The sequence below is a fragment of the Brachycentrus maculatus genome, unplaced genomic scaffold (assembly GCF_059751285.1).
Source record: "Brachycentrus maculatus isolate JH-2025_06_01 unplaced genomic scaffold, ASM5975128v1 h1tg000081l, whole genome shotgun sequence".
NCBI classification, from domain to species: Eukaryota; Metazoa; Arthropoda; class Insecta; order Trichoptera; family Brachycentridae; genus Brachycentrus; species Brachycentrus maculatus.
In genome coordinates this window covers 692,566-706,454 of record NW_028280835.1, presented here as the reverse complement: position 1 = coordinate 706,454, position 13,889 = coordinate 692,566, and the positions used below count along the sequence as shown (strand labels likewise).

Below are 13,889 nucleotides of genomic sequence, written 5' to 3'. Positions count from 1 at the left end.
TAAATTAGTAACTAAACATGTTTCTATATGAATTCACGTTTTATTTTATTTTGTTTATTGAGAAATTTAAATATTCACTCCAAAGTCTGAGAGAAGAAAGGTTATAAATAGTATCAAATGTGGTTATGAATCTAAATTTTAAATATTAAAAAAAAAATTACTCCTTTCATAAATAAAATATTTTTTCTTCTTTATATTGCTGATATAAAACTGCATTTTACAGGTCTATTGTAATAATTACACGTCTTAAACTCTTGAATGGTCTTTGGTTATACCACCGAGTAAATTGTTTTACATAATTTATTTTTAAAAAATATTGAAAACTATGTTTTATGTAAAGCACTTGTTATATTAACCCGAGGTTGTTAGTTTACCAAGACTAGTGAACCAAGTTTTTGGCCATTTTAAATGTGGTATTGTTGAGGTTTTATACTGATTCGCCAACAATAGGGTTATTTTCACGAGAGAAATATTAGATTCAACATACGATGGGGCTATTTTTTAAATTTTATTAAAAAGTTAAAAAACCAATCACTCAACATCAAATAATCTGAGAAATTAATGAAATCTTGGCAATGTAACATGTTACTACACATTTGCATGTTTTTAGAAACTTGTTAAAACTAGTGCAGAAAAGATCTGATTGCTGTCAGTTTCCGGTCCTGGTACATATTAAATACTGGAACGAGGTCCATAAACACCATAGTGTCAGTGCTTCTTCTTCTTCTTCAAATCGTTAACATATTAAGGAAAGGTGATCAGCCCTTCGCTTCAGGTACCAGTCCAGGGTAATATGAATAAATATTAGAGCGAAAAAATCACTTATTTTTATTTGCCCCCCTCCCCTGGGAATCGAACCAGGGACCTCCAAGACAGTAGCCGAGCGTGCTGACCATTACACTATGGAGGCGGACAATGCAGTACAGAATAATAGGTCGCTAATTAACCAATATGTGTGCAATAGCGGAAATTGTAATAAATAGAGTTTGATCATTTATACCTTCATTATGAAAAAATACCCTTCCGTATGATTACCCTAAAAAATTGTCAAAATGTTACGAGTAAGTCAAGGTTGATATTTTTCTCGTGCCTGAAGCTATTTTTCTGTAATATTTCAGAATAATATAATCTTTTACAATATTAAAATTAAGTCTTTTGACAATGTTTAAAAAAAGCGTACACATAAAACATTGATGTCCAACGATGGCCGTACAAAATACACGTTCATTGCATGCCGCCACCAAATGTTATTTTTTTTTACAAACTAATGACTAGAAGAATATTTTTAAGCATACCTGCACTATGTCAGTCTGTTGTTAATGTGATATGTTAACACACTATGGGCGGGATAGGTTTTGTACCAGTTGATTGATGCTTAAGGATGGGAAGGGTATTTTTACCTTCTGCGCCGGCCTCATTTCAAAGTCAGAAAAGAAGGAATTACATATTTAATGTTTTTATATGATTATTATGTACCAATCTCTTTGTCAAGTTCTTAACTATATGTACATAATTATTAAATCCCAACGCCAGCGGTTTGCAGGCCTAAAAAAACACCCGTCCGAAGTGTGTTAAAATAATAAAATGTGTTTTAATTTTTTGTGATTCTGTGTGCTTTGTTCTTCATTTTAAAATTTTACAAACTATCAATTGGGATAAATTTAATATTGATATCATTAAATTTATATTTGAATCCAGAAGTATTCTATCTAAATATGTACCAAATATTTTACTAGGATGGTTATTTCAAAATATTTTCATTTCTAGAGCAGGCGTAGATCCCAAGCCCTGTAAATGCCCAAAGACTTTCACACCCCCTTCCCATAAATTGCTTTGTCTCTGTGAGACATCTATATTATATATCTTGATAATAATCCCTCTGTACTACAAAGATTTAGACGTACTCAAAATATTGTCAAATAAATATTGTGTATTTGGTATATAAGTAATAGATTTAAATAGTAAAAATGTAATGGAAAAAAGTTTTTTTTTTCAAAATTGTTGAGCCCTCATGTTATGTTAGTGATAAAATAAAATAAAAGCATAAATAATTTAATAAATAGGTAATTTATTTGTTAATTTCTTTATTTTAACACTGATTGAAAAAGAAAACATTTATTTTAGTAGATATTTTGGATAACCATCCTCTTAAAATATTTTAAATGTCTGCATTCGAGTGATCTTTTCTTCTCGGTAAATAAAAGCATAAACGGTCGCATCACATTATGACAATATTTATGATTGCCATAGCAAGGGGTTATGTATTCATTTGTTAAACTTGCCTTGCGTTTACTATCTAGGAGGCATAGGCTTATTCGATATTGAAATTCAGCACCCGTGCCGTTAATTTAGTTTCTAAGCTGTTTATGTAGGAGTCGCTAACAGTGAATCCTAAATACGAAATATTTAGTATGTAAACACAAAAAGTGATTTTATATTATGTAAGTTTATGCATGGTCCATTATAATATAGGTATCGGATTGACTGAATGTTGTAAAATATATACTGGGATACTATCTGTAATAATAATTACTAAAAAGAAACAAAAGTTTATATAAATGCATTTTTTACAATATGTTCCAAATGTGCCTATGTCGTATTTTAACAAGCATAACAAATGTTAACAGTTGGTGTTATTGGAATGTCTTCCTATAAGTGTAGACTTAAACACACAATATACATATATTTAGCTAATTACCCGCTGTATATATTGTATAAATTATTAACTTTTTAATGCTATAAGTGTGAAGGTTTTTGGATACAAATGTGAAGAGTTATTGTGGATCGTGTTGATATGTGTTATTGATGTGGACTGTCTTGATATGTGTTATTGTGGATAACTAGTAATTGCGGATACAATGTGCCTATGTCCTATTTTAACACACATAACAAATGTTAACAGTCGATGTTATTGGAATGTCTTCCTATAAGTCTAGACTTAACACATAATATACATATATTTAGCTAATTATCTACTGTATATATTGTATAAATTATTAATTTTTTAATGCTCTAAGTGTGAAGAGTTGTGAATACAACTTTAAGCAATTTTAGTGTAAAACAAACTATGTTAGTGTAAATAAATAGTACCACAAGGGTGGGAAATGAGCAATGTCTTTTTATTCACTGAACAATGAAACGACAGGAGATAAGAGTATGTACCTTTAAACCTAACCCAAGTTTGCATATAATGCAATCCGACACTTTTTGCGACTTACATGAAGGTAAGGTGATCACTTCTGCACTCCAGGGACCAGTCCAAGGTAACGTATTAAATAAATATTATAGTGTAAAATCACTAATATTGATTTTCACCACGAACGATTTCAACACGAACGGGTAGCTAAACACGCTAACCATTACTCCACGGAGGCGGACAAAATATATATTTTTTAAATGATGTAATTTTTTTAATGTTTTATCTTAAAAAACTTTTTATGCAATCTTTTTACATTAGGTGCTAGGTTGATTTATGTAAATGGCTGGTGGTAATTTTGAATCCAGGGTATGAAGGTGCATAGTCACAGTTTTTTTTTTCGTGCAATTTGATACTTTACAAAATAGAGAATTGCATAAATGCCATTTATGTGGGGTCTGCTCACAGGTGATTTATCAAAAATATAATCGCAAAAGATTTATTTTCTTTCTTTTACTAATAAGAGGGATCAAAAATAAAATGCAGGTCCATCATTGAATATTTTAAATGTTTGTAAAAATCTGCCAACGAATAAAACATGTGCTCCAAAGAGAAAGGAGACAGTTGCTGACTGATATCAAGGTCCAGAAGGTGTCCTATCTGGGGCATGTGCTTAGAGAAGAGAAGTATGAGCTATTGCGCCTAATCATAAAAGGCAAAATAGAGGGTCGACAAGGTGTGGGCAGAAGACAGTTCTGGCTCCGGAATATTGATTGGATAGGGATCAGGACCATCGAGGTGCTGTTTAGAGCTGCCCAAGACAATTACTCTCAAGTGATAGTCGACATCAGGCGGACCCGACATGACTAGCACAGAAGAAGAAGAAAACAAAAGTTATGGGTTGTATATATTTATTAATCTTACACATTTCTTGTAATATTTACACAAATATACATTAATTACTTGAAATAAGAAACAGATAAATTTATCACAATATGGAAGGCCTGTGTTTTGTTGAAATTTGAGAAATTTTTCACATTTTAATTCAAGTAAATTGTATACGTCGAAGATCAATTAATCTATTAGGTACTCTGTTGATAAATATCAATTCTTACCACATTTTAAAATAGTATTCACAGATGAGTCAATAAATAAATTAAAATGATTGTTGATGAATACTCAAAATATTGAATATTCAAGTCTTGTTGATATCCTATAGAAAGGATAATGAACACAGTACTCACGTACATACATATACAATTATGTACAGCCTTAAATATATATAAAAACATAATATTTTTATTAGGTCACGATTTTAAATGCAAATATGTATATTTCAAATAGGTTCGCTATTTTCAGTTAAATGTTTACAATGACAGAGAGGTATGGCATTCTATCTTCTCTGCCTGTTGATAAGTCGGCTATTTTATCTAGTATTACCGTGCAGTCTAGGATATTGTGCGAATCATTTTTCTAGTTTCACAAAATAACAGTCTTATGCAGAAAGTTAATTTTTCTTTTCTTCCTCCTTCTTCCAGCCTCCTAAGTAGTGGTAGTTGATGAATCTACTGCCTTGCGTGAGTTGGGCTGCCTCGTTGGTCACATGACAAGCGAGAAGCAACAAATTCCTCGGTTGCACTTTCCAAGCAAATCTCATGAAACACATGGAATACAGACAGAGGGCTGGAAAAAGAACACTCAATAAATAAATATCATTTATGGATTTGGCTTGTTGGGTAATACATATTTCCAAAATAAAACAAGGTTTTTGTTGGATTGAATTCTACATTTATTTGTGGATATCTTAATACGTGACGCGTTTCGTCTTCTTAGGACATTATCAAACACAGTGTTTGATAATGAGTGTTGAATTATCAAACAGAGTGTTTGATAATGTCCTAAGAAGACGAAACGCGTCACGTATTACAATATACACAAATAAATGTAGAATTCAATCCAACAAAAACCTTGTTTTATTTTAGATATATTACCCAACAATTCAATATGGAACTCTACCAACTCTCTGCAGTTTTTTTTTTCTATCGGAAAATTTCTATTTCGCCTCTGTTTGGACTAGTAGGGTATTTTTATCACATAAAACAAATATGTCTTGTGAAATTTCTTTCAACCTTTTTAAAGAAATCAAATCTTTATTCATACAAATTAAATTTGTTGAATGTGTAACATGGTTTATCATTCAAAATGCATTTTATCTTTTTATTTCATTTAAATAAAAAAATACACTCATAATAAGTACATACATTTGTACATAACATAATAACAGATTTCAAAAACCAACAATAATCTAAAAACAAAAATGAAACAACTTCATGTTACATAAAATATGTATTTGTATACATACACATTTTTTTTAAATGGCTTTTTTAACCTACAGATCACTGTCGTCATCATTTTTCGCTGGTAAGGATGGGTCAGGCTTAAAAAAAATGCCCAACGCTGTTTGTTACGGACGGATCGCACACCCCGTACGGCGGCCCTGAAAAAGAATTCCAGGCGCCTGGCGGCGAGCGAAACGGTCGCCCGTCGGAATGCGACCCGAAGAAGGGCCTCTATGGATTCTACCGATTTCTCATGTATTTACAGAATGTATTAGATGTAAGAAAGAATAAGACAATGTTAATATTAAATGCGCCTAGATGTTAAGTTGTATAAATAGATTACTGATAAAATAAACTTGTAAATTGTAATGTAATAACGAACTGTTGGAACGGCACCGGTACGGTATGAAAGTGTAGCCCGTCCGGTGCCCATTAGAGAGAGACAGAGATATGGCTGTCTCTCTCCCCCGGCCGCTGATTGGCTGTACTTTCCCACTGTCGGGCGGTACGCGATCACGGCCGGGTATATAGAGGGCGCATTTTGAGAGAATAAACTAGTTCTGGTGTGACTGTTGAAACCTGTGTTTCATTTCTCCGCTCCCGCTCCTTGGACTACTCGCCGCGCCGCCAGCCTGGACCGCTTCGCCTCATTATACCGATTCACGGACCAGTTTCGGAAAGCCCTTATCAGGGCTATTGAGGTTGACTTGTCGGTTCAGTGCCCGCTCTTCCCGGCTCATACATCCATTCACCTCCGTCCGTATCCAGCTTACTCGGTAACTCGGTACGGCGGGGCCGTCTGGAACGTCACCCCTTACAACGGTGGCATAGTTGGGAGATTCCGAAGAAGGCCAGGCGTGTACATTTTTGAGATTCTTCGCACGTAACCCACGCCGGTTACATTTTGGTCCTTCGAGCCGGATCCTTCAACGCAGTCTCCAGCTACGATGCCTGCATCCCTGAGGTCGGGACGCAACGTCGCCATGGAGCCCGAAGAGCAGCGCCGTGAGGAGGATCGGGACTCTGTCAGTTCAGTCCGGACTGATACGAGTAGCGACTTGCGCCGCCAGATGGCGGAGCTAGCCGCCAGCAACGAGAGGCAGTTCCAGCAACTCCGTGAGCTGTTGTCGAAGTGCACAGCAGCTAACGTAAGCTCCCCAGGGGGGGAGGTTATCGCGGGTGTCGAACAATCCACCCACCTACGAACGCGGCAGGACGACGCCGCCAATCAGCCCAGAACGGGATTCAGGACATCGGCCGCAGCTCTACCGGTTCCGGTGTTGGATCCGGAACCTACGCGATTCGCTGGGGAATCGCGGGACGAACTGACCGGCCACAGAGGAGAAGCGCCCGGGGGACATGGCCCGGCGCCTACTGGCAACGCGGAGCCGAGGCGTATGGAAACCTCTGGCTTGCGTTGGCGCGCACCGGACGAACGCGATCGCTACCCGGTACGCGAATGGGTCGACAGAGCTCGACCGGACGAACGGCACCGCAGAGATGACGGAAGAGGAATCTACGCGGAGCCCTCACCCCGAGGCGGGGACTACTTTCGATGGTCGGGGCAGCCGCCGGAGTTGCCTAAGTTCAGCGGAGACCCGAGGGAATGGCGCCGCTTCAACGCGGCATATCTCCAATCTACTGAGAGATGGGGGATAGGGGACGCTGACAACATCGGAAGATTGGCGCGCGCACTGGAAGGGCGCGCGCGTCACATGGTAGCAGGCCTGCTACTGTATCCGCGCAACGTGTCGGAAATATTGCGGACGCTGGAGGACGCCTTCGGCAGCCCGACACTCATCATCGCGCAGATACTGGAAGACGCCCGGAGGATGCCGAGTCTCGCCGACCACCCCGCGGACGAAGCAGTCGTGGATTTTGCGGTTTCGATACGCAACGTCATCACCACCGTGGATGGGATGGACGCTTGCTATCTCGACAACCCGCAGCTGCTAGCGGAGATGGTTGCCAAGATGCCGACGCAACTCCGGTGGGACTGGTTCCGCGATCGCCGCCGCGAGACGAGGAGCAGTATCTACGATCTCGCCGCTTGGCTTGACGAGATCACCGCCGGCATCACGCGCCACGGAGGTCTGTTCAGAATGGTGGCGAGGAACAGAGACAAGGAGCGCGCGGGTCAGCGCGACAAGTGCGCCGAGCCCGCCCGCCGCGAGAACGCTCGACGCGTCGAGCCAAGGAGTCACGTGTTTGCGACGCGCGACACGACGAGTGACAAGGAATGCGTATTTTGTAAGGCCAGCGGGCATAACTTACGCCGATGCAAACGGTTCGAGAAGAAGACCGTGGACGACCGCTGGGAATTTGTGCGGCTGTCCAAACTGTGTTTCATTTCTCCGCTCCCGCTCCTTGGACTACTCGCCGCGCCGCCAGCCTGGACCGCTTCGCCTCATTATACCGATTCACGGACCAGTTTCGGAAAGCCCTTATCAGGGCTATTGAGGTTGACTTGTCGGTCCAGTGCCCGCTCTTCCCGGCTCATACATCCATTCACCTCCGTCCGTATCCAGCTTACTCGGTAACTCGGTACGGCGGGGCCGTCTGGAACGTCACCCCTTACAACGGTGGCATAGTTGGGAGATTCCGAAGAAGGCCAGGCGTGTACATTTTTGAGAGTCATCGCACGTAACCCACGCCGGTTACACTGTTTGTCTTGCCTTCTTGTCTATTTTGTTCTTCAGTGATTGACAACATGTAGATATATCGACATAGAAAAAAGTTTTTGTTGCCATTATAGCGAAGGCCGTAAATCTAAAATGTGCCTTAGTTGAAGAGGGCCGCTATAGGGAAATGCTGTATAGCGAGGTATGGGTGTATTTTCCGCGGTGATAAATAAAATGAAAATAAAAACAAACAAAAATTCTCTTTTCAGTCTTTATGTGAAAAAATGTCACAACAGTGGAGAGAGCCAAGTCCTATAAATTTAACACCTATTTTCTGAACATAAATGTTTATTTTTTTGTTGGGATTTTATCATTAGATGAATTTTTATTTTACATTATTTTCAAATGAATAAAAAACATTCAAACAAAATAAATCTAAACAGTTAAAGAGTGGAGAAATAGATAAGTTTCTCTACAGCGTGGAATATAATGTATTTTTAAGATAGTTACAAAACGGAATATCATATTTTAGAAAGCAATGTTTTACTTTTGTGAAAATGTACAATCTGTTAAATTCTGTTAAAAATATTTTGATGCACTTTTCAAGAGTAAAAAATAAATAAATTCACTACACGGAATTTTACCGTCCGGCACGTCAGTTAGCGTTTTAAAATGATGATTGGCTTGGATTGACTTGTGCTTTCGTACATCTTTCTTTTGATCGGTGCGTGAATACGTTACGCGTAAATTTGATTATGCTAAACTGTTGTAGTCGCTTTCAGTTTTCAAAACCGGAATGCAGGACGGTAAAATTCCGGGTATTGGACAAGCGCCCTTACAGTCCCCAAAAAAATATGTAAAATTTCAGGTAGACAGTTACACATTCCAATGGGCAAAAATTCATTTCGCTCACTCCTTTCAAGAACGTCATAAATAAAAAATTGTCAATTATCAGTTGTGCAAGTTTTCGGAATGAACAGAAAATATACTCTATCCTAGCAAAAGCGGCATATTTTTAACTTAATATTTACCCGCTACAGGGCAGAAAGTGTTGTTTCTGCATTTTGAAGAAAAGGTATTGTTAAAATGGAGATATATGGATATTTTTCAAATGGAGAAAAAACCTTCAGGTTTTACCTAAAAAGATCTGTTGCACAGTAAAAAGTTCAAAAAGTGGCTTGATATTTATTTTTAATAATTGTATTATATTTTTAAAATTTAAAAACGTTCTCCTGAAAAAACAAGTTTTTGATTTATGATGTTCTTGAAAGGAGTGAACGATTTGTCCTTTGCTCCAAATGCTGTTGTAAATTATACGAGCGAAAAAAATGTGAGCTTGCATTTTAATTTAATAATACTAATGATAAGAAAAATGTCTAATGACATTCGACATGGGACATACGAGGAAAAAATCAATGTCGAAGGAGATTCGACATTGGACCGGTAAGGGTAACGCAATATTCGCACATAATAATAACAAATCTCGACTTCGAACCTTCGAGATGAAGACTCTCCGATCTATAACCGGAAACACATCGCGAGACCTAGTAAGAAATACCGACATCCGGAGCATGTGTAAGACGGAGGATATTGTGAGGTGGGGACGACAACGAAAGCGATACTGGAATGAACATATAAACAGAATGTCAGAAGACAGACTTCCACGTATCGCCCTTCAAGGTAACCCTGAAGGACGCAGACCCCCAGGCAGACCTCCGAAAAGATGGAAAGACAGCTGGAAGTCAACATGCCAAGAGCGACAAGCGGAGGCACAAACAGATCCCTAGGATCTACAAAAAGAAGAAGAAGAATAACAAATACGTACCTAAGATATTAGATAAAATGGGAGGGATTTTCCTAATATTAAGGATTTTCGGGTAACTACTTACCAAATGTCATTTTCCCGCTGATGAATTTAGGGTCCTTATTAATGTCAGCAATAGCTGCGATAGGAATTCCCCAATTGGCTACTGGACCCCAGAAATGGGTGCTGAAAAATCATTACACATTATTAAATCTTTTTTTTTTTTGACATCTCAACATACAAGAACAAGAAAAATATGTAGGTCTGGGGCATTTACGGATGTTACGACTGTCATAAATGCGCAGACTTCCATATTCTTTTTCATCCATGTTGAGATGTCAAAAAATATTGTTAAAATAACTCCTAATAATCTAATAACTCCTAATAACTAATAATCCAGATTTGTGAATACGTATTTAGACACACTCAAAATGTTAAATGAATTAACTGGTTAAATTATGTATAAGCTAAAATAATAAAATGAGAAGGATATTTTCTAGCGTTTCTTATGTATGTGATTATAATCCAGGATTCCGACCTCACATATAAATGAAAGAGTTCTGCTCAGTAAAAAGCTTCTTTCATCTCATCATAGATGTATCTAGTGAAATTCTAGTCATTCAAGCACTATGTTTCCAATTTAAATAATATATATACACGTTCCAAGAGTTTGAGTAGTGTGGTTGTCAATCATGGGTGGAATTGGTGAATTTACATGTGTGTAAAGTGATCACTTAAACCAGCCTACGACGGTCATAAGCCCCGTAAATGCCCAGACTTCCATATTTTTCTTCATCTATGTTCAGATGTCAAAAAATAATATAAAAAGGCTCATTATAAAAGAAAAAGGGTTATTATATTAGAAAAAATTATATAAGGCAGGTATAATTCATGGATGAAATAATTTGGTGCACATTTTGAAATTTTATTTGAAAAGCATGCAGTATCAAAGCAGATTTTTCATATGCTATGATAACATGCTTATTTAAAATTTTGATTACAGATGAAAAAATTAGATTAAAGATTATCTTTATTACGAGATGCTATCAAAATCTCAATTTTGGTGTAGGTAGAGTAAGATACTTTGTACATTAAGGTGATGGTGTGTTTGTTTTAAATGTTTTGATTCAAAGACTATTTCTGAACTCCGTTGAAAACAAATAAACACTAGAATTACTGGCTAATTGACCATTTTGACCTTCTTTCTATTAAAACACAGTACTACTTGAATGAGTATATTTACATACACTTACAAGCAGAATACTTGGGACGAGAAAAGATTATGATAGTTCAATGATATATTGGACATAGATGCAGAAGTGGGCTCACGCAAGTCCTTTGTAAAAATTAAGTATGGCGATAAAAAAATTATCCTTCAACGTTTCATCTTAACTTTGAATATTTTTTAACTTTTGCGTAAATGTGCAGTATTTTTTATTATTAAGATTCTTCTACAAACCCTTATCCGCATCCCAATGGTGCATAGGGCACTGCATCATAAAAACGCAATGTAATCTTGATCGTTAATACGTGAAGGAAAGGTGATCAGCCCTCTGCTTCAGAGTGATATTTAATAAATATTAGATTGTAAAAATCACTTATATTCATTTCGTCCCTGTGAATCGAGTCCAGGACCTTCAAAACGGTAGCCAAGCGTGCTCACCATTGCAACACGGAGGCGGTCAGTTACTAATCAAAGATAAATATTAATTAAGAATCACTCAATTTTATTTGACCCTTCTGGGAATTGAGCCCGTAAATTTATGTACGGTGGCTAAATTCGCTAACCGCTACTACATTACTACACTACGGAGCTAAGAAAACCATCAACACTGGATTAGTTGTTGAAGAAATATTATAAAGTGAAATTCAATAATAATTACTCTAATCATAGTACACTCGGGTCTCGTATTAAACGGTTATATGGTTCCACGAAAACCCGTGTTATATACAAGGTTTGAAGTTCATACAAAATAAGGGTTTTTGTTCCAAAAAATCTAAGATAGTTTATACGAATGTGAACTTTATTTTTTTGATAAAAAATATATTATTTAATTCATCATTATTTTTCTGGAACCGTGTTATAAAAAAAGAGTGTACAATACATATATAAAAAAAAATATGCCACAATTTATACTTCCGTGTTGTATAAAACTGTGTTATACGAGGCCCAAGTAACCTTGAAAACAAATGTTTCAATTTATAAATTTTTTTTAAATTTAAGCTTTGTGTAGACATTTCTTGGTGGAACTGCATTTAACACATTAAGGACGGGTGTTTTTTACGCCTGTGGAGCGCTGGCGACGGGATTCGATGAATGTGTACATATAGTTAAGACCTTAACAAAGAGATTGGTAAATAATATTCATATAAAAACATTGAATAATTCCTTCTTTTCTAACTTTGAATTAAGGCCGGCGCAGGAAGTAAAAATACCCTTCCCGTCCTTAAGCATCAATTGACCGAACGGGTAGAAATACCTTTCCCGTCCTTGGGGCGTTTGTACACTACACGGAATTACACGGAATGTCACCGTCCAGCACGTCAGTTAGCATTTTAAAATGACAATTGCCTTAGATTGGCATGTGCTTTTGTCTATATTTTTTTGGGTTGTTGCTCTTGATCGGTGCGTGAACACGTTGCGCGTAAATTCGATCACGCTAAACTATCGTAGTCGCTATCATTTTTCAAAACCGACCTGCCGGACAGTGAAATTCCGGGTAGTGGACAAGCACCCTTAGTGTGTTAGTATAATAAAACAATAACTATTTGCTTTTTTCCACTTTTATTTTATTTGATCAGTGATCGGGTTTTGTCAAACCAACATCATCAGACTGATAACAGTCTGATGATGTCGCTAAAGACAAAACCAGGTCAAATAAATAATGAAAAAAAAAGTACTTGCTGTTTTATTATAACTTATAATTCTCATAATACAATAAATTTAATAATTTCCTATGGTCGCTCTCATACATACACTCGATGTTAGATTCAATTTTATGATAAGATAAAAATGTTATCAATTAATCTGGTTAAAAATTACTTTTTGTATTTATTAAAATGAATTAAATAACAAATATTTACCTCATTAAATATGATCTAAACTCTGGGCTTTTCAGCTGCGTGGTAAGTTTCCGGAAAATCGACATCTTGAATAATTTGTAAATTAATTTAACGAGTCAACGTTAAAGAAATACTATCGAATGGTTATATAAATTGATTCAATGTCAATCTACTAACTTTCGTCGAATGGAGCACAATTTTGTAGAAACTTTGAAATTCTGATAGAGAGTTAGTAATTCTCTATAAAAAATCTTTATTTTAGTGGAAAAATAAAATAAAATAAATATTACACGTAAAACTAGAATCAAATAAGATAATAATCGGAATACATAAAACTATAAATGTCAAACGTCGAAAATGTAGTCTCAGAAATACAAATTGAAAACTATAATACAAGCGCATTTATAAAAAAGATAAAATCATAAACTTCTTTTACAAATCATCTCTGTTTTATATAAGGTGCTTTTTACTCAAAATGAATGTTGTGTCATTTGTATTTAAAGCAGAATATTTTTGTCACCTGGCAAGTAAAAAAACTTTATTCTGTAATATAATACGCGTAAAGATTGGATATGATATTTATTCAATAGAATGAAAAAACTTTGTAATTTTATTTACAGCTGGTCAAATAAAATTACTGTGGAAAAAATTACCAAGTAGATATTTTATTATTTATATTCAAAGCATTTACTTTGTGGTCAAACATTTTAATTGATATTAGTAATGTTAGTAAATAACCACTCACCGACTACTTCTGTCTACCGGTTTCGAGACGTACCCGTCTCTTCGTCTATGCGAATCATGCGAACAACACTACACCACACCCACTTAGTACTATTCACATACACTATCACTACACATGCAAAACATGCAGAGCGAGTTGTTAGTCCCACCATGCTTTTGGGAAACTTCCCAAAAGCTTCCCA

At 36.6% G+C, this 13,889-nt stretch overlaps 1 protein-coding gene across 1 annotated transcript; it reads right to left on the bottom strand.

Annotated features, from left to right (window-relative positions):
* Positions 1-4,033: 4,033 nt before the first annotated feature.
* On the bottom strand, positions 4,034-13,328 carry Mpc1 (mitochondrial pyruvate carrier). Its single transcript, XM_088257446.1, has 3 exons — positions 12,985-13,328; positions 9,986-10,086; positions 4,034-4,819 (listed from the first exon to the last, which is right to left on the bottom strand). The coding sequence occupies exons 1-3, from the start codon at positions 13,047-13,049 to the stop codon at positions 4,644-4,646; spliced, it is 342 nt and encodes a 113-aa protein (XP_088113572.1). The 5' UTR covers positions 13,050-13,328; the 3' UTR covers positions 4,034-4,643.
* Between the last annotated feature and the right edge of the window lie 561 nt (positions 13,329-13,889).